Below are 21,596 nucleotides of genomic sequence, written 5' to 3' on the forward strand. Positions count from 1 at the left end.
TATTTTGTCATAAACATGCAAAAGTTACTAAATGTGCTACTTTTCCTTGCAAGTGGCATCTTTATGAAGTAATTTTCCTAGTTCCTGGAACTGAGCAGGAGTGGAATTTATTCCTTGTATCAGGAATGCAACCTATTTTGCATTCCCTTGCTATCTTCCTTCCCTGTTTTTGCCAATATGAAAACTTTTCTCATTGCCAGTTGATTGTACTGTAAAGTAGTGGTTTCTTAAAGCAAACTTAAGTCTAAAGCTGTCATATTATCCTTGAATATGCCCTGGAAGTGTCTAATTTTCCTGTGACTGATTTCATAATTTATTAAAAATGGCACTTGTGTGAAGAATTGAAGATACTACAACCTCAGGGTCTAAATGTTCACAAAATACAGTACTTTAAGACTCCTCCACAGGAAAAGAAAAACAAAACATATTTAAAAAAAATCTAGTTTTGAGAGTGTTTAGTTGACTGATTATGTACAAGCTGCCAATGTTTTTTGTGTTTAAGGGTGCTGTAGTGGATTTGTAAGGAAGGAGAGGTTGCTGTTAGGAAGAAGGAATATTTATTCAAGCGAGTAAGAAGAGGACTTCAGTCTTAGTCATTCAGCTCATGGAAAAACATGCCTCATGTTCATTTGTGTGGTGTGTAAAACAAACAGTACGAAAGACGTGTCTCAGATGCACTGCTTCTTCTCTGTTGTAATAATTAAGAGTTTTAGTGGTTAATGTCCATTATCTTTCTAATATTTTTTTTCATGTCAGCTGTTTAACTGTGTACCTCAACATGTTCCTTTTGTGTTTGTAGGTCAACTTAACCTACAGATTCCTTGGCAGAACCTTTATACTCAACCTGTTGAGGCAGTTCTTGATGGAGTTTATTTGCTTATTGTACCCACAGCCAGTAAGTTAATGTAGAGAAAAAAAATACTATAGAGGGTGGGATTATGGAAGTATCTGTAATGTGTTGACATTGTTTTAATGAGTTTTAATTTCAGTAGATACTCCTAGCAAGTACAGTTAAGTAATGGGAGTGCAGTGTCTTTCCGTATTTTATGGTTAGTTACCTAATTTTTTGCTGTTATGTGACTTCTAACAAAACCTGAAAATTATTGCTTTTGAAACGACATCTTCCAAAACTGTATAAGGTTTTTTCTAATTGTATCTTTTTACATTGTGTATTTAGGCATAAAATATGATGCTGAAAAAGAAGCCAAACAGCTCTTGGAAGCCAGACAAAGAGAATTGCAAAGGATAGAGGAAGCAAAGCAGAAAATAGCTGACCAAGGTAAGAGTGGGAAAAGATGTGAAAATGTCACTCACTTTATTTTAATCCAGGAAGATGGTGGATTTGTCACTGAGTGTTTTATATTCCTTTTTTTCGTTTTGATACTTAACCTATTAGTTAAAGGTTTTTAGGTGCAGCTGCCATCGGTATTGCACAATAGGCATCCTGAAAATAAAAAGATTCAAACATTGACATTATTAGATGTAAATAATGCTTTTGAAATATCGTTTACTTCTGTCATAATTTGCCTGATATTTTCTTTCTCCTTCTTTTGTTAGAAACAATTTTGCTTGTTGCCAGTAGCGAAGAATTTTTACAGTTAAACCTTTTTAAAGACTGTTTAAATTTGCTCTTTGATATGTGTTAAGTCTTGTAATTTTAAATTCAACTTCTAGTACTTCCAAAAAATAGGTATTTGTCACCTTGAGTATCAGTGAGTTCAGTAATGCTTTAGAACTTCATTCGTCATGAAGCATGTGAAAAAGCTAAGACTGTAGTGAGAGGATTTAAATGTTACAATTTATAAAGGACATGATTTTATATGACTAAAGTGCAGTGTAATAGAAAATGTAGAGATCTTTCATAAAAACTTTAATATTGTTTTCCCTAGTTTTAAAAATACTTGCAAACAAAATGTTAAATTCTTTAACATAGATAAAGTGAAAGAAGAGAAACAAGACACATTTGTAGAAAAACTAGTCACTCAGGTCATCAAAAATCTTCAGGTGAAGATTTCCAGCATCCATATTCGCTACGAAGATGATGTAAGTACTTTTGTGCACTGTTACGTGAACTTAAGAACCTGATTTCTTTTCTTCTAATTATATGCCACATTGAGAGAATCCTAGTAAAGTTTTGCAAATGTCATAGCCTTAAACAAATAAATAAAACATAAAAAGATTGTACAAAAGCATAAATATATTTAAGCATATGGTTTGGTACAAAAAAGATACAGTTACCAGCTCTTTGCTATATGTATTTTCTCAGTTGTTGTCTGTTTACTTCCATATCTAAATGTGAAGCATAGGATAATAATTTTTTGGTATTTTACCCCTGCTCTATTAGATCACGAATCGGAATAACCCCTTGTCGTTCGGCATCTCACTTCAGAATCTAAGTTTGCAGGTAATTTTATTGCTAATTGAAAAAGCATGTTGATGAGCGCTGATGGGTTAAGTTACATTTTTGTGTATTATTATGCTGTCTGGTAACATACTGTCTAATGAAAATATACTCATGAGCAATGCACAATGGTAACTATCTTGGCTGATCAAACTGGGCATCATATATACTGTGGTGGGGATGCTGTTAAAGGTAAAGTACTATGATTAAAACAGACTTTTGAGACGAAGTTCTTATTCTGCCTGATAAACTTTGCGGTTTCTGAGTTGCTGAATTTGGGCTATTCAGAATTCATGAATATTTTACTGAAATTGCCATGAGCCCCAAGAAAGGAAAGGAAACCTACTACTAGATGTTGGGGAGAGAGGGAAAAAAAAAAGAAAAAAAAGAGGGTGGCATCTTGTTTCAGTCTGGAACTCAGCTCTTTGATCTGCCAGCTCCATTTCAAAATAGTAATTTAATTTGTCTTTTTTTTTCTGGAAGATTGCCTAGTAAAAGCAATTTACTTATTCTGCTGAGTTGCTCTGAGCAGCTCTTGCTGTATAACTAACATGAAATGAAAGAAGAAAGAAAATATGTCTAAGTAAATAACTCTCCTGAATGAAGTAGGTGTCTTAGAAATACTCATTCCTAATATATTGAAAGGTATTAGCCAGCCCCCTTCCCTAAACAGTTTTTCATAGTAAACAGTAGCTCTGATACTCTTACTACTTCAGTTTTCTAAGGTGTATTAGCCTTGAAAAATTATGAAAATTCTAGGCTGTTGTTTATCTCTTTCCAGAGAACCTGCCTGAAAATAATATTGGTGTAAAGGAAAAGGCTTTATCTTCTTAAATCAGAAGATAGTGTCCCATTATTTATCATGTCCTTTTTTTTCGTTCCTTGTTTGTTTCAGTGATGATAAAATATTGGTGTATTACAGATGCTGAAATAACTTTCTTTAATTCTTTTTTTCAGACCTCAGATAAAAATTGGAATCCATGTTTACATGATGAAACTGCCAAATTGTTTTACAAGGTACAGTATAAATTCTATGCTAAAGAAAAAGTTATTAATAAAACAAGATGAATTAGGAGTTCTTTGCACAGAAAGTGAGATTAAGAAAACATGTAACTATGTGTCCTTTTATTTTAGAGCCTATATAGTCTTGCAAAGAATTCTAAATATTTTATTTGTAGGTGTTAAAGCATATGTTCTATTCAATTTTCAGCTTGTACGACTGGATAACCTTTTTGCTTACTGGAATGTGAAATCGGAGATGTTCTACCATGGTGGTTGTGAGGAATCATTGGTAAGTAAAGCATGAAATAATGTATCTAGTATTCTAGCTGATACTGTGAAGCTTAGAGTGTACTCCAGATTCGGTTCTGCCCCCCTTTGTGTCAGTATTCTGGAGAATTGTCTTGTTATTCACAGGTTCTTTAGGAAAAAGCGTGAATGCTAAGGTTTTTATTGATGGAAGTAAAATACTCATCTGAGGAAACTGGAAAAAAAAAAGTCCTTTACTGGTTACAAAATTATACACAATATGTGGTTATTTTACTGTTCAGTGATCTTTTATGAGCCAAAAATAGAATTCATACTCTCTTCAAAATATAAATGAGTATTTTGAATTGTACTATGTACCAAAGGGATTATCTGAAACTTGTATTAAATGTTAACAGTTTATATTTAAAAACTGTATTATGAAATAAAAATGCAACTTAATTTTTAAATGTGTGTATATGCAGGTTAACTTAAAACAGGGAGTTGCCAGCCACAATGTGATTCCAGAAGGTTATGATTTTGGTGAGTGGTTTTATATTTATAATGTATATGTGTACTACTAATTTTCAGTGTCTCTCAGAGGTTCCTTTTTTGGCTCTTGCTGAAAAATCTTACCAAGGAGTGAGTGCAGTTTAGTTCTTTTGTGGGAGTACCCTCTCTGACAGTGAATACTGTGCCATAGGTGTAGCATTAACAAAGGGTTTGATTAAAATATGACTCGAGTCATGTATTAGTCTAATGGAATGTCATATAAATAATTCTGTGTTCACATCCATTGATGTGAACAATTACATGCATCATCTAAGTTTTGTGAATCAGGTTGATTAAGAGTAGTAGCTTGTTTTTAGGTCACCTGCCTTACTTGAAGTTTATTGTTTTTATTAGGGGTGGAAATGGTGACTACACAGCTCTGAAACATCAATTTGTTTATTTAGTGTTGCCATTCTGCAGGTCTTCTGTTTACAAGAAAACAAGTTTAAACATTAAGTATTTTCATAGAAGTTCGAAATAGTTGTATGCAAAATTGCTGGATATAGGATTTACAATTCAGCAGTGCCATCAGAGATACAGATATTTAAAGAATTACCACATTCTGATGTTCTACAGCAAATTAAAATTTTTGGCTCTTTTACAGCAACTCTTTATACTGAGACATTGATAGAAAGGTCATAAGCACAAAGTCTGCTTCTGTTTGAAGTAAATGCAAAATGCTAACACATAAGAAGAATGAAGAATGAAATTTAGGAAGCTAAATATGGGGAGGAGTAATAGAGATGGTGCCATATAAAATGTGTAGATAAAAATAAAATAATCTTCATGAGAATTGCAGGTCTTAAAATGAAACAAATAGAAATTAGTATGAAAAATGCCTATTTCCACTTGTATGAGCATTCATTGAATTTAGATTATTTGTTACATAGATGGTCTACCAATATTTCTATTGAAATCAAAGGAATTTTGTTTGATAGAAATATGATTTATACAAATTTAAGTTAGATAAAATGCTGAAACAGATGGAAAATTTGAAACTATACATGGATTCTGAAGGCTATACTGAGTGCCTGATACTGCCAAATTGTGGGAAGGATAAAACATTTCTGCTCTGAATATTTTTCATGTGATACGCTTGGCTTTACATGGGATTTATATTGATTTTTTCCATGCTAACTTGGGCTTGGATTTAGAAATGTGGAATGTTTGGTTTTGTCCTCTGTTGTGACTATAATTTATTGAAGAGTGTAAAACATCAGCAACTTTAAGAATAATCCTTGTGGAATAGGGATTGCATTGAAATACATGTTACATCTGAAACTGTCTCATACTATAGATAGCTTATATTTTAGTAAAAAAAATGTTGCAAATATAAACTGTTATTTGAAACATTTGCTGTGTAATGCTGCATACAGGAAATTTTGTGAAAATGACAAATGTTGCTAGAACGAAATAGAGAATTGAGTACGGACTGGGTTATATTTTAAGTTATACTGAAGTTTTCATGTTTTGAAGTCTAGCATTTTTCAAAAGGTTAATCTGGTATAACTTGATCTGATAAATATTCTGTATCATTTAGGACAGTTTTAAATAACTTAATTGCACTTTTTATGTCAACTTCTGTTTTTTAGTATTCCGCCCAATTTCAGCTAAAGCCAAACTCCTTATGAATCCTCGATCTGATGTTGACATTTCGTCACCGAAAATGGATTTAGATATAAATTTACAGGATATAACTGTGGAATTCAATAAGCCACAGGTACAAACTGTTTTCCTGAAGTGATATACATTACATAATAAAAAAGCAGTCTGAAATTTTATAATAAACATAATCAATTTCCTTCTTAATCTTTTTTTCTTTGTACACTATTTTCATTTTAAAAGGAAGCTTGATTCATTTTGTGCTCAGAAAATAACGACCAGTTTGTTTTGTTTGTTTTTTAGTACTTCAGTGTTATGGAGCTTCTTGAGTCTATTGATATGATGACTCGAAATCTGCCATATAGGAAGTACAGACCTGATGTTCCATTACATAACAATGCCAAGACATGGTAGGCCACCCCAGGCTTTAAAAATAATTTTTTAGTTATTAATTTAAATAAATTGCCAACAGATTGTTTCTTACTTCAGGAGGTTAGAGCTCACTTCCTCCTGAAAAAATATTTTGGTTTTGTTTGGTTTTCTTAAGATAGGAATTTTAAGGAACGTTGGTGAGAACCTCAAATCAAAGGTCACAATATTTGAAATTCTGCTTTTGCCATCTTAAAGACCATTATCAAAAACTTAAGTTGGATAGTGTTTTAATACTCTGGCTGTTTTAATGAAGGAGGCTCCATTATATGTTAAGTGCCATTGCAAGAATATTGTTACCTTAAAGTAAACAAACCTTTTCAACATAGATAGTAGATATTTGGTTTCAGAAGAACTGAGTTTTGGTTCTTCTGAAGTTTTGATTATTCACACACATACGTATTTGTGGCTACTTTTTGTACAAAGTTATTTTTTAACTTTAGGAACTTGCAGCCTGTCAAATAGTGGGCGTCTGTATAGCTCTAGGTATCTTTTCAGTATACTAGAAGAGATGTAAACTATACTTAATTTGTCTTTGCGTTTAGGTGGAAATATGTTATTTATGGCGTCCTTGAAGTAAACGTTCAACCGAAGCTCCAAATGTGGTCATGGGAACGTATTTGGTACCATAGAAAGCAAGTGAAGAACTATAAAGAGATGTATAAAACAAAGATAACATCAAAAAAACCTAATGAAGAAATCTTAAAATTGTTGGAGGTCAGCCATCTTCCATTCAAGGCTTAATTAAATGCTGTCCATCTTGCTATTTTCCTAAGTGTAAATGTTTACATGTTTCTGTGTTAGTGAGTTAATACCAAATTTACAGTTGCCAGACTCATAAGTTCATCAGTACCTTTCTCTGTGAGGATTATTAACAAATTTATTAGATAATTATTGTATTTGCAGTGAACAAAATCTTAAATTTATGTGCTTTTCCAGATTTAAGTTTTCATCTTGAGCAGGATAACTTGGATTGCACTGAAAGAGTTGTTTAGTGTCATTTCCTGTAGAACTGAGCTGTGAAGTCTAACCAAATGAAATTGTCAAAAAATAATTTCTCACCTCCTTTTTAGGAATTCGAAAAGGGCTTGGATATTTTTAACATCACTCTGGCAAGGCAACAAGCAGAAGTTGAGGTAAAATGTCATCATTTAACTGAGTCTAAAAGTAACTGCAACATGAGATTGTGGAAATTTTAGGCAGATGCACTGAATTGTTCATCCTACAGTCTTTCTATTTTCCCAGTATTTTGTATTTCATATTATAAGCCTTAGTTAGTTTCATGTGATTGAACAAAAATTAAATAGCTCCATATACTGCTGCTTCAAAATAACTGATCTGGGATAAATTTCTTTCCACTTTTGGTAGGAAGTCTACTTTGGAGATTACAGTCAAAGGATGATAGGATAATTTGGAAGTGATTATATGCAAAGCTTCAGGCTATTTTGCTTCATCCCAACAAGCTAGACCATTAGTTCATTACTTTCCTTTCCTGGTACCCTGTTACGTAGGCTGAGCATCCGTATGTGTAGCTGTGTAGTATGTTGGCATTTAGTTACTATTTGCACTTGATATTCTGAATGTAGCAAGTATAGAATGCATTTAAATAGAGAATCACAATCGGGCAAAATAATGTGACTTGAGTAGCAAACTTAATTTTTTAGCCTTGTTTTTCCTAGTTTCCACTATGTGTGAGTGTCATTTGATGAGACTGAACGGAAAGCTGTTCAGGCTTTCTGGAATCTCTGGTCTTTCTCCATTAATAATCAATGTGACAAAAGTAAGCAGTATCCTTTATGAAGTGGACTTTGCAGGATTTTGTTCAAACATTTTTGAGGCCTTGTGTTGTTGCTTATCTCTCTGAAGTGAACTGATACTAAAATTTCAGAAGTTTTTGGTTTTTTGGTAAGTCCTGCTTTCCACTGGCCTATAGGTGAATACAAGTGACGAATCCCTATAAAGTTCTGATTTACAGCCAGCTGTTTTCCCTAGCTGTGTTGCAGAGAGATCTTGGGATTTTTTAATGCTGAGAAAGGATCCCTCTTTTAATCACTTTGGGGTATCACATTCATTAGAGCATCTCTGATTTATTTATGTTTGTATCCTTGCAAATCATGCTAGTCATGAAGGAAAATAATGAGCATGGTCCACTCCTCTGGCTCTTAAATTGCTTGGTGGTTGTTTGCCATACCTTATGCTAAATGTCTGGTGGTCAAGTCTGGATGTAGTTAGCACTTTCTGTGAGGACCTAGTATTGGAATCATCTCTGGCATCAGACAGGACATCCCCCGGTTGTTAAAGTAATGAATGTAAGAGAAAGAAGTGCTTCTGTACTCTTATATGTATCAGATCCACGAGTAGTTTTCTATCCTTAAATATTATAAGAGTGTAATGAGTTTATTGTTGTAATTATTATTGCTCTGGACATATATCTTGAAAAGTAGAAGGAGTATGTAAAACGGGGCCTCTGCTGGCCACTTAATTGCTTATGTGTAGAGCACTATATAGTGTGGCATTTTTTTGCCATGGTGAGAGCTGGAAAGAAGATGTGCTGTATAAGAAAACATTTGACTTAAAATCATGTACTTCTTTCTTGCTCTTTTTGTTTATAAAGGTGGTTGATTTTATGCAAGTAAAAACGATGAAGCACTTAAAATTATTAGAAGAAAACAAAAAAACGTGTCACCTTTACAGTGGTTGTCTAATGATGTTTTGATGTGTTAAAGCATTTCTTTGGTCTATACTTTTGTTATGAAAATTAAGAAGAAGGAAGAAAATGACTTGTTTATTATTTTTAATTTCAGGCAACGAAGGCTGGATTAAAAATCTACAGACCAGGAGTAAAACAAGATGATGAAAATTCTGGTGGCTGGTTTAGCTGGATATGGGGCTGGTCAGGTGGAAAAAAAGATGAACAGAAGCAAGAAGTAAAAGGTTCAAGTACGTTCATTTATTGCTATTTTTTAAAAATTATTAAATCCAACTTATTAGAATAATAAATAGATCCTTAGCAATGGAAGTTTGGATTTGTTTAATATTTGGGCTATTCAATTTTTGATGCTTACATTTCTTTTTTTTTTGCTGATGAAGTTGTTAATTACATGTTGCAGAGGTATTTTACTATTCCTTCTCCAAGTTTTTCTGAAGTCTGTCTTCAATTTGTGCATCCTCCTGCCACAGTTTTTGTATTTGTCTGTGTAGTGTGTTGTGTACGGGGATTTGAAGGAAGTGCTAGGAAATGTTAACAGCAAATAGACAGTAAATAATTTATTTCCATTCATTTTATAATTTGGATATTTCATGCAGTGCCTTTAGAGTTTTGTTTGCTTAAGTACAGGGCACCTAGTAAAGGCTGTGGAACACAAAGTAAATCCGAAAGGTTGCTTCTATAGTTAACAAGCCAGGAAATAGAGTAGATCACACTAAAAGTATAACTGCATTTTCAAGCATACTGTAGGAGACTCGGGACATTGCTTTTAACGTCATTTTTTTTGCTTTTATGAATTCAGGACAATGTTGACAATATCTACTTTATGTCATAGAGCTACCAAGCACTGGAAAATGTGTAACTATTTATTTTTTTCAGATACTTATATTAACTAACCTCTTGCAATGTGGCAGGTCTTGAAGAGCTGATGACACTTGAGGAGAAGGCTAAACTTTATGCAGCGATTGGATATAGTGAAACAGCTGTGGATCCAACTCTTCCAAAATCAGTTAAGTCATAGCTGACTACAATACCTAACAATTGATAGCTTTATGTACTTAAAAAATAGGAAATAATTTAAAAAATTAACTGAAGTTCTGTCTCTTTATTTGACAAGAGTTCTGATGCTTTTTCGTGAAGTTACTGCATGCTGTCTTTGTGCAGAGCAGAACATCTTTAGATGTAGTTTCAGGAAAGTGGTTATGGGCCTTACTTTGGATGTGCTAAAAAAGTTCAGAATGAAGTTTTGCTCGCTAAAGCTAGAATAAAGTCATGTAAGGACTGTACTGTTACTAAATGCTTCATATATCTTCTTACAATTTTCAGAAATTAAGTGCACTAAGTAATTCACTGGAATCTTAAATATGAGCGATAGTACGTGAGGTAGTGTAGGTAAATATATAAGGAAAGAGCTGACTGAAAGACTGTAGTGAGGAGTAGCAGCATTTTTTATCCATTCTGCAATAGTCAAGATCCCATGCATGTTGCAATGGTCTGCCTTCCAGCTGTGTGTTAGAGGCCCTTTATCTCAAAGTGTGGTGTAGGGACATCAAACACATGTACTTGTAAGCGTAGTCTATGCTTGCTGTGTCGCTGTCTCTCAGTAGTAACTATTTGGAAATTTTACACCAGCTGTGATGCAAGTTATTTATAGCACTAGGAAAAATACTATCAGAATAGTACTTGTGGTTTCAATCTCTTTTTATAAACAGTATAAAAATATATATGAATATATTTTATAATGCAGTGTTGTTTTTCCTTCATATCTAGTATGAAGCCATGAAGTTCTCTGTGAAGTTATTAAGCATGTCTATATCAATAAGAGAAAACAACCAAACTCCTGAGCTGGTAAAATTTGCATTAACTGGCTTGAGTACAGTATTTACCCAGCGACCAGGTGCACAAGCAATAAGGTGAACTTTCTCTGTCAAACTGGTTTTGTTTGTCACAAGATGTGGATGATGTCTAATAGCCGGCTTAATGCTCTGTTATGATGATTAACTTCTATTTTTCACTGTCATTTCAACGTGAAAGGAGATTGCGGTGAGGTGGATATTGGCTGTTTTTCCCTACTGTAGAACAAGACAAAATGGTGTCAAATTTTGCCTGAGGAGGTTGAGATTGGTTATTAGGAAACATATCTTTAATGAAAGAATGTTCAGGCATTGCAATGGGCTGCCCAGATAACTGTTAGAGTTGCTGTCCTTAGAGGTGTTCAAACGACATGTGGACATGGCACTTTGGGTCATGGTTTAATAGCCGTAGTGGTGTTAGGTTGACGGTTGGACTCAGTAATCTCAGAGATCTTATCCAACTGAAATGATTCTATGATTCTTGTGCAATTTGATAGAATTACCCTGCAGCTGATGGACAAACTGAATGGATACTGTTTCCATAATTAAATTATCTTTTTTGTGGCAATACAGAGTTTCACCTGCCTTTCAGCTTATCATTGTGATGTACAAGCAGTCCAGCTACTAACTTGTTTCTTACTTTGAGAAGTGACTGTTACTCCTTTCGAAATTTAATCTCAGCAAGGTGACCTTGTAACTGCTTGCGTATGGGCATTTAACATGACGGAAAAAACATTCCTGCGTTTTCAGCTGAGCTTTTAGATTTGCAGAGGAAACTGTACCTGATTTTTTTTTTTCTTGATTTTGTGCCCTGTCAATGACAAAAAGCAACAATCTGAAATATTTTGTTTTAGTTTCAAATATAATGACTTAACTCCAGAGGAGGGTAGCCTTCCAGTTTTAAAATGTGTCCCTTTTACTTTGGGGCTTATTAGTCTAGGAAGATGCTATTGATCTTGGTGATTTCTATGGATAACTTTTTAAAGTTTTGTTTTGTGTTCTCCTCTCCATCTAAATGGACCTAGTAATGCTATTGTACTTGGAAAAGGAGGAGAAAATGTTATGTTTTTTATGGTGAAATGTTTTCTTTTGAGCGCTGGACGATACAGGACTTCAGTTGAGAGCTGTTAAAGAGGTGGAATAAGTATTGAAAAAAAAAATTCAACAACTGAAAAATGCTTTCTCAGACTAATGAGTAATCGTGTGCACTTCTTGTGGCATTCTTTTGTTTTTCTACACTGGAACCTTTTCTTCCCTGCTGTATCTGTTCCACATCTATGTCCTGAGGTCATACTACAGAATCTACATTTGCATGTGTCTTTTCTGTCCTGATACTTGTCCTTATTAAACGTATATGAAGCAAATAACTCTCTCTCTTATTTAGCCATGGGTTGCTAGTAGACACAGAAGATAATGAAATGGAAAACACATATGTAAATATGTTTGTTACAGCCTTAGACTGAGCTATTTGTATTTGGGATAGGGTAGAGATATGTTGGGTTTTTTTTTTTGTCTTTCAGCTCATTCTTTTACCCTTACTATCTAATTGTACTTAGCCAGAAAGGTACGTTATCTGAATATGCTGTTCACTTTTTTTTACAGATTTGAAACAAAAATTACCTCACTTGAAGTTACAGGTGTGTCCCGAGAAAAGTGTACACCCTGTCTCCTGTCTTCTCGAACAATCTATTCAGACAAGAGTACTTCACTCTTAAGCATAATGTTTGAGACTAATCCTTTGGATGAGAAAGCGGATCAGAGGCTTCGAATAGAATCACAGCCACTGGAAATAGTATATGATGCAGTGAGTACATATTTTATTAAGTTACGCATCTTGAAAAATTTTACTTAAAAGTAAACTTGCCATGTATTTTTTGCTTCAATAGATGACAATAAATAGCTTAGTGGATTTCTTCAGGCCTCCAAAAGATGTACATTTAGAACAATTGACATCAGCAACTCTGATGAAACTTGAAGAATTCCGTGAAAAAACATCAACAGGCAAGTGCTGCATGCTCTTCTGATTGCACACACAGACAAATTTTAGATTCTAGGAACATAGAAGCATTACCTATATCCCTATGGAGGTACACAGATCCAAGTCTTAGCTTTCTAAGACAACACCTGAAGAAGTTTAATTCTTCAGTCTTATTACAAAGCATTTCTTCTAGGGTTTGGATAATTTTATGTCTGTATGTTTTTGAACTTCAGTTTTCTTTAAGCTCCACACTCTAAGGTGCTATTTCAGTAATTTTCCTGTTGTACTCCATGCAGGGTTAAAAACAGTTTGTTAACTTCCAGCTTTGCTGCTGTGTTCATCTGAGTATCTAAATGGCCTTAATTTTGGTTTTTACTCTTTTAAAAATTTGTACTGAAATATTGGTCCTCCAGTGAAACCCCTTAATCTTTCCAGAGTTGTTTGCTTTCAGGACTTTCAACACTTTCCTTTCAAGCAATAGATGGTAACTGGAAATTATTGTGCAGCTGCGAACTGCAGCAGTGAAGGAACTTGCTACACCAAAGTAGTTACGATTTTCAGCACCACTAAAGGATGTTACAGAAGCTTCCCAGAGTTCAGTTTATGGGCTGTATATGGGAAGTATATTCACTTCCAAATGAAAGAAAAAAGAAAGTCCACTCAACTGGAATACAATTAGGATTTAAAACTGGAAAAAAAAAAACAACCAAACCTCAATCTTGTTAATCCAAGTCATGTCATCTTGCAAATCCTGAAGTGTGCCTCCAGCCAGTTCTTCATTGACTAATAATCTGTCTTTCCTGTGGTGGGACAACTTTTTATAATGTTGGAACAGTTCTATTTGTTTTATTACCATTGTGAGTGTGCTGCAGTGTCATGTAATGTTCATAAGTTATCTCTCTGTGCACCGGGTAAATATTTAACAGGTTGTGGCTGCATCCTAAAGCAGTTTTCAGTGATAACTTAATTGATTCCTCTTCAGAATTTGATCTCAAATGTTCTCACAGTCTGAATTTTCCAACTAATTGCATGCTTTTTAAATAGAGTTGTTGTAAGTCCTTATATTTACTCATTTTTAACATCTCAAGGTAGAGATGACTGTCTGCGTAATCAGCGTAAATTTCAGTATCTCAGTGGTAACGGTGCTAGCAGTTTGGCCAGTGACATTTGGATGATCCCAATAAGAACTTCTGGAACAATTTACATTCTTAAATTTAGAGAGCATAGTGGATTAACTCAGCAATTGCCAAGTTGCAGTACACATTTCAATTCTCAACATCTCTGAGTGTGAATCTTGTTTGGATTTTTATGTGCCATGTTGCTCTTTCTACTTGCCGTTAGCATTCTTTGCTATCATCATTTTGTCTTTGTGGTGTTTTCTTAAAGACTACCTATTAATTACTGGCTCAGAAGAAATTTGAAGAGCATCTGTACCTGCAAATAAGCTTAAGTTGTCTAGCATTCCCAGCTCATTTAAAGTTAAACATGAATTTCTTCTTATACCTTCTCTATGGGTCACTTTATTTGTATTTACTAATTATATTATTTTTCAGGTTTGTTGTATGTTATTGAAACTCAGAAAATTCTTGACCTCAAAATAAATCTCATGGCCTCATACATCATTGTTCCACAAAAAGGATTCTATGACTGTGCATCAAACTTACTACTTCTGGATCTTGGTAGTCTTAAGGTATTTATTTCCTTTGTGAAGTTACTTCCTAAAAATAATAATTTGGCTTTTATGTGTTTTTTCCAGTTTCTTAACTTCTATTTTGTGATTATGTTAAGTAAAAGTTCCTCCTGTAGTTTCTGTGTTGGGTATTTATTTTAAATTGCTTTTCAGCCAAGACAGAAATTACAGAACTCTATGTAGATTCTTTTAGGTCAAAATAATAATCCTCGCCTGAAGTGAATCACAATTGATTCTTTGTGGAATATCTTAAACAACGTTTCATGTTAGAATATAAGCCAGTAAACTCTTACAGGATTAAGTGGTGGTCTTGTTTTTAATATTACCGTTATTCTTGTTACTGATTACCTTTTGGTCATTCAGTTTACTTCAGAATAAGAAAACTAAACAAATACTGGCAATTTCTGAAATTAAATAAAATTAGAGATATATTAGAGATATAAAGGGAAAAGTCAGGAAGGTAGTTTAATGATGTATTTTAAATTATAAATTATAAATTTAACACTATAAAATCACAGAAAAGACTTTCTGCTTGTTATTATCCATCTTCTTACTCATTGGTGAACTCGTATTCTCTTGAGACAAATGATCTTACATGTATGTAGACATTTTTTTTTAACTTGTACTCTGGGTGAGAATAGTTCTGCCACTTATTATTTGTTGAGCTTGTCTTACGTGCTTTTTTAATAAGAATCTATTTCAAAGCTGCTGTGGATGTACCTGCAAAACAGACAGCAACAGCTACCCAAAAATGAGATTTATTGTAATCAGAATTACCCATCACTCCTTCCAACACAATTGAATCACATGTTCAGATGTCAGCTGGGAATATCCTGCTGCACAACCAATTAAGCTTTAACCTTAAGCTTTAAGGAATATTCTTTCTAGAAAGATGAACCAAAATGTGTGCCCCCTTACTCGTAAATGGGAGATCTTCCACTCAAGGGTACCCAAAACATTCTTTAGCCGCAGGTGGGGTCAGGAGTCATTCAATTTGTGGAAGTTTGTTAGATGATGTCCCATTCTGAGGGGAAAAGATCCAACTGCAAGACTGCTTGTATTGACGAGACCAACTCAAAATGGCTCTGTAGCAGGACTTCTCAAGGAGTCCTGCCTTGAGGATGCAATATGGTCAGTTCTATATGGTTGAGCCCATATAACTGCACGAGCAGGGTGAGAGTGTGGGAACAGAGGCACTGATTAATATCTGCGAGGTGACCGGTTAATCTTTATCAGCCTTTAGCAAGCCTCAGCCATTTGTCAAGTGTTTCAGGCTTTTGTGTTTTTGTCAGGGCAGTTGTATTTGCCACAGAAGCTTAAAATCTAGTAAAGTAAATTTTTGATGTCCCTGCCACAAATAACATTCTAAGCACCTGAGTTTCTGTTAGAATCTAGCCTGGTTTTGTTGGCTGTGAACACACAGTGTCAGCTCATGCCCAGCTTTCCATCCTTCGGTATCCCCAAGCCCTCCTTCACAGGGGTGCTTTCAATCCATCCTCCTGCCTGTACTGATAACAGGGGTTATACCTGGGGTTGCTCTGCCCCAGGTGCAGTATAACAGTTGCTTCGGTAGGTGGACTTAGTGAAAGACATTGGTGTGTACACAGTAAAAAAACCTGGATTTACAGCTGGATCACTTTTTTCAGTAACTAATAGTTTTACCAGCTGTTCTGAATTCTTATAATTTTTGGGCTCTTTGCAGAGTTCAGTATCAAACTGCTTATTGGTTGGGTGCATGACACAGCCTCCTAGCTCTGGTGGAGGGAGGGAGTAGAACAGCCTTACTGCTGTTCTTCACCCATAAGGAATTCCCATCAAGATAATACGTGGATGAGTAAGTTTGGAAATCAGACTCCAGTAAATGTTTCTGTGATTTTTAAAATTTTTTTTTTCCTGAAATGGATGAGTAACTTTCTCTGTGAATGTGACTCTTGGGTTGTTTCCTGTACTTTAATAGAAATTAGAAAGCAATAGAAAGGAATTGGGCAATAACAAAATACAAAGGTTAGATGCTTTTCAGGATGTGATTAATTCTGTTTTCACTTCCATCGATAGATGCTTAGGTGAGATGCAAGTCAGTAGTTGAAAGAATATGCTTAATACAAAACAAATAGTGTTTTTCTCTCAGTTATGTACTAGATAGGGTCAAGTCCCAGGGGAAAAATGGCATAAAAAATTAAAACTGAATCTCAATGCAGATATGTAAGTGGACTTAATAAAAGTTGAACAGGCAGTATTAATTTTGTAATTCTGTATTTTCAATATGCAAGTTATTTTTACTGTAAAGGTAGTCATAGTTCATTAGATTAGATAATCTGAATCTAATAATAAAAAGAGATACGAATTCGAAATTGTTAAACATTTGAGGATGAGGACAGTAACATTTCATCAGAGATGAACAGCAAAAAAGGTACACAAAAAATGTAAAATACCAAAGCAGTATGGATAAAGCCATGTCAAAGGAATATTGACTGATACCAAAGACATTGAACATGATGATGAACAATTCAAACCTCCTTTTCCCTTTTATTCTATTTAAAATGGATTGAAAAATAGGTTTAGTATTTCTGAGACAATTGAAGCAATAGTATTTTTTGATTTAAAGCCCCCAAAAGTAATTTTAATTATTATGAAGAGTTTGAGACTTTATACTTTAGGGTATAAGCCACTTATTAAAGGAAAATACTAAATTCAAAGTATATTGTGTACAACCTAATAGATATTAATTTTTTGTCTTGTTTCTTTCCTTGAAGGAGAGAGTTTAATACTCTTTTTTTTTTTTGTTTAACTAGAGGCTACTAATTTTAGATATCTTCCCTGCTGTAATACTTGTAAGCGTCTGTCCCTTTATCATGAGGACTTTAATCTTTTGTCATGATAGGATCAAGTATTTGTAGGATTAATGCTCTGAATATTTTTGAAAATGACTTGCACTTTCTTGTGACTTTTTTAAGATGGAAAGCAAAAGTCGTTCTGACTTATCAGAACTAAAAGTAGGACAAAGCACTATTGAAGATATAATGTCAAGAGCTTATGACAGTTTTGATATCCAGCTCAGCAGTATACAGTTACTGTACAGCAAGCATGGTAAGTGCTCATGAAAGTAGTATTTCTCTATATGTGTAAAAATATTTGGGTGGTTGATGCACTTTTTAAAACTGTAGTAGAGGAGAATCTTTGGAACATACTTCTTTAAACTTGTGTTCTAAACTCAATCCTATGAATATGTTACGTATTTCCAGAACATGCATTTAGGCCTTTAATAAAGCTTTAATTTTTAGATTTTATTAAATAAAACCTCTTCTAATAAATCCCTTATTTTTGAAGATACATGATTCAGTTTGTAGTATAATAACTGCAAGAGTCTATTTATTTATTATGTTTTTTCTTGAGTGCTTTTTCCTTCTCTCTCAAATTTAAAGCAAAATGCATGAGTAGCTGTAGTTTTGATCATCTTGTGAGTGCAGAAAAAGGATCAGAATCACAGAATCATATAGAATGGCTTGAGTTGGAATATCATATAGTTCCAATGCTCCTGCCATAGGCAGGGACACCTCCCACTGGACCAGGTTGCTCCAGACTGGTTTTAAACACGTCAAAGCATGAAGTGGTCACAACTTCTTTGGGCAACCCATTCGGTACCTCACCACCCTGAGAGTAAAGAACTTCCTCCTAGTGTCCAATCTAAATCTACCCTGCTTCAGTTTGAAAACATTGCCCCTTGTGCTATCTGCATAGGCTCTTGTAAATAGTCCCTCTCCAGCTTTCTTGTAGGCCCCCTTCAGGTACTGGAAGGCCAGTAAAAGGCCTCCTGTAGCTTCCTCTTGAACTGACCCAACTCTCTGAGCCTGTCCTTATAGGGGAGGTGCTCCAGTCCTCTGATCATCTTCGTGGCCCTCCTCTGGATCCTCTCCAACAGATCCATGTCCTTACTCTCTCCAACAGATCCATGTCCTTACTCTCTCCAACAGATACATGTCCTTCTTGTGTTGCGAACTCTAAACCAGTACAATCCTTTATTAGAGAAAACTTTTACTAGTACTTTGGGAGCTAAGAGTATTCAAAGTCATAACCTTATAGAAAGAAGACTTAAGCATTTGATTCTTAACCATCCTAAACTCCCTATGTTGTGCATGTTAGGAATTTGACCCTTAGGAGTCTGCAGGGTAGGTAGGGTAGCTGTTCATATGTGGATGGTAGAAATTATAAAGCAGTCCCATATATCTGAAATTTGGATCCTGTATGATATACATGTATTGATAGAACTGTAAGAGATTATCACCTACATTTTTAGCATTAGATACTAACCTATACCAGATATTTTAATTCTGTGATATGTGTAATGAGAGAGAATCTCTTGATATTTAAACCAAAGGTTTTCTTTCTTTTAGATGAGAACTGGCAAGAGGCTCGGAAGCTGAAATACTCATCTCAGCATATCCTGCAGCCCTTGGATGTAAAAGTGGAATTTAGCAGGGCTATGGTTGTTACTGATGCAAGAATGCCCAAGTATGTGTTTCTTTTTTTTTCTATTTTGAAATTTTATGGTAAATTACTTTAATAGGGAGAGGAGAGAAGGAAAAAAAAGTCAAAAGTCTAGTTATACTTGTGTTATTACATTGACCATGTGTGAATGTTCGAAGTAAAAATACATTAATTGAAAAAATAGAGAATAAATCCAAGAAGTTATCAGATATTGAAGAGGTGATAAAATGTTAAAAAGTAAATATGTATAATTTATGTAAATGTTTTTATTAAAGTGTTAATAATTGTTCTTAATAGGTCTTTACAATAGCTACATTTCAGTTCTCATTGGAAATACTAAGGGGCAAAAAATGCTGAACTTAAAAAATCTCCTTTATAAGCATCACAAAAAATATTCTGAAAAATAATGTCCTGTAGTACTTCTTCTCTTTCACTTAGGTTTTTTATGTTTGTTTATGTTCTAGATGTCCCTGCTCAAGGACAGATCTTAATGCACTAAGTTTGTACCTAGGCTCATTTAGCAAAACTCCTATTTGTTATGGGAATTGTACTCAATTAGAAGAAAATGTATGTTGCTATTAAGTATGAAACCTTTATGTTAAAGATCACTTAGTCAAAGTGGCAAAAATTAACTTTGCATGTGTTTTGGAACAGACATCTTTGCTAATGTCCGATAAAGACACTGCTACCTAAAAAAATCTGATCAGTTTTGAAGTGTTGGCAGGGTAGCACATCATTGCATTATGAATTAATTTGGTCTATTAAGTCATTAATAAGAATAATTTTATTTTGCTACAACAAACTAGCATATGCTTATTTAATTCTTAACACAGTTGGATATATTCCTTTAGCTAGGCACTTCAGAAAATTAATGCATTAAATAGACTTAGGCTATTTTTATTAAAGTCAGCAAACGCAAGAAGCAGTTTATAAAATAAAAGAATTAAGAAAAACCTAGGATTTACTTAGTCCGGGCGGGGGGAAACAACAAAAACCCCTAAGTAACCCATTCCTCTTGTGTATCAATGATTGCGTGGTACAACGGTGCCACCTTCTGGAAAGCTGAAAGACCAGATTCTGAGTTCTAACAGATAACTCTAGCAAGACTTATTCTTTCCTGCCTTACTTTTTCTCCATGGCAAAGGTGACATAACGGAAAACAGCTTCTAGGAATCTTTCTGTTTATGTAAGAAAGTCCAGAGAGGGAAATGAGATTTCGTTTCTATGGTTGTGTAACAGGATGTCGTTTTAATGTGGGCTTGTAATTGATGTTTCTCCAAGTAATGCTTGTGCAAAGTGAATTAAGGAGTATCTACTGTTAATGAGAACAACTTCTGCAGTACTGCAGTACTGTCCTGGCTACCAGGTGTGCTTCTTATTTCAGCAGTTTGAGTCTATAGTGATGCTGGGAAATTTTGCCCTAAGGGATATCACGCCTATATTCTGAATTCTCATACAGTCACTTACTTGATAAAAGCTTCTACATGTGTCTAGAAATTAGCATTTTTTTCCTTACTCCAAGATAATAGTATTTCTTGGGGATCAACTGCTGCTTCTTTCTGAGTGTCTGCACTATCTACAACTGTTACGAATGCCTTGAACAGCATTTTGGTACTAGATGAGAATGTACCACAGTGAATTACTAACCATAAGTAATTCTTGCTTTTGGTGCAGGTTAACTATTTCCAATCTAGAACGTTGGTACCATGACTTCACAGCAGCTGAATGTTTTCATTTGGTACCTAGTTCAGTCTCCTAAGTGCTTCCAAGATTTATTCTGCAGATGGTATTATAATACCCTAAAGTCATCTACCAGTCTTGAAACGCCTGGTACGAGAGCTTTTTACCTGATGGTGGAGATCTGACATTTTCTTTAAGGGCTTGCTGCTCTTCCTTCTTGCTTTGAGCTCTTTGAAAAGATCATATGATAAATTTCTATGTTCAGCTATGTATCTCCCAAATCAGTTAAAACCACAAAGTTCTTTTCTCTCTCTGATTACTCACACCCATCAATACTATCACTATCAATGTAGTTTAAATACCAAATCTCTGATTTTCACTGCATAATCTCTTTTTGTTTTAAAGAATTGCAAGTTAATGAGTGTTTATATACAAATACTTAGGCCCATATGATGTCTAGATGACATCATGCACAGATGATAAAAATTAACTGATAGTTTTTCTGTCAGCAGAAATCTCCTAAAGTGTAATTACAGTTGAATCAGGTATTACACATTAGTACTGCTCATACAATGTGAAGATATTTTTCATATATAGGTACCCATTCCTTTTATATTCCAGTTTTTGTAAATATACTTGCATTTAAAGCCAGCCCTGTATTATTATTCCTGGCTTGTTTTTTTTAACTTAATGTTTGGAACTGTGCTTTGAACAGCAAAGTTTCTGTTGAGAAGTAAGTGGCAAAATGTTTGTTCTGCAGCAAAAACTAATACCAAAATGGCTTTTTTTACTGTAGTAAAATTTTATGAATGAGTCCTTTAGTTTTGAGGTCACCTATTTTGAGTGGTAAACATTCTTACACGAAAAAACCCGCACGCCTTTTCATCTGTAAAATACTGGGTAAAGCCTCAGTTATGTGATTTATTTCAAGTGATGAAATGAAATGTAGGAACAAGAATGAAAAATTTCTGGTT

General features: G+C 34.4%; 1 protein-coding gene across 1 annotated transcript in view; it reads left to right on the plus strand.

Moving 5' to 3' along the window:
* VPS13A (vacuolar protein sorting 13 homolog A) overlaps nucleotides 1-21,596 on the plus strand; it is a 102,317-nt gene that overhangs the window by 10,089 nt on the left and 70,632 nt on the right. The window contains exons 4-22 of the mRNA XM_054397481.1: nucleotides 800-895; nucleotides 1,178-1,279; nucleotides 1,934-2,043; nucleotides 2,345-2,404; nucleotides 3,359-3,418; nucleotides 3,612-3,692; nucleotides 4,132-4,189; nucleotides 5,791-5,918; nucleotides 6,104-6,210; nucleotides 6,775-6,946; nucleotides 7,303-7,365; nucleotides 9,034-9,169; nucleotides 9,851-9,945; nucleotides 10,707-10,849; nucleotides 12,392-12,593; nucleotides 12,676-12,790; nucleotides 14,321-14,457; nucleotides 17,412-17,544; nucleotides 18,849-18,966. Of these exons, the coding sequence (XP_054253456.1) occupies nucleotides 800-895; nucleotides 1,178-1,279; nucleotides 1,934-2,043; nucleotides 2,345-2,404; nucleotides 3,359-3,418; nucleotides 3,612-3,692; nucleotides 4,132-4,189; nucleotides 5,791-5,918; nucleotides 6,104-6,210; nucleotides 6,775-6,946; nucleotides 7,303-7,365; nucleotides 9,034-9,169; nucleotides 9,851-9,945; nucleotides 10,707-10,849; nucleotides 12,392-12,593; nucleotides 12,676-12,790; nucleotides 14,321-14,457; nucleotides 17,412-17,544; nucleotides 18,849-18,966 (2,116 nt within the window). The remainder of the gene's footprint in view (nucleotides 1-799; nucleotides 896-1,177; nucleotides 1,280-1,933; nucleotides 2,044-2,344; nucleotides 2,405-3,358; nucleotides 3,419-3,611; nucleotides 3,693-4,131; nucleotides 4,190-5,790; nucleotides 5,919-6,103; nucleotides 6,211-6,774; nucleotides 6,947-7,302; nucleotides 7,366-9,033; nucleotides 9,170-9,850; nucleotides 9,946-10,706; nucleotides 10,850-12,391; nucleotides 12,594-12,675; nucleotides 12,791-14,320; nucleotides 14,458-17,411; nucleotides 17,545-18,848; nucleotides 18,967-21,596) is intronic.

Source organism: Indicator indicator, chromosome Z (genome assembly GCF_027791375.1).
Source record: "Indicator indicator isolate 239-I01 chromosome Z, UM_Iind_1.1, whole genome shotgun sequence".
Classification (NCBI taxonomy): domain Eukaryota; kingdom Metazoa; phylum Chordata; class Aves; order Piciformes; family Indicatoridae; genus Indicator; species Indicator indicator.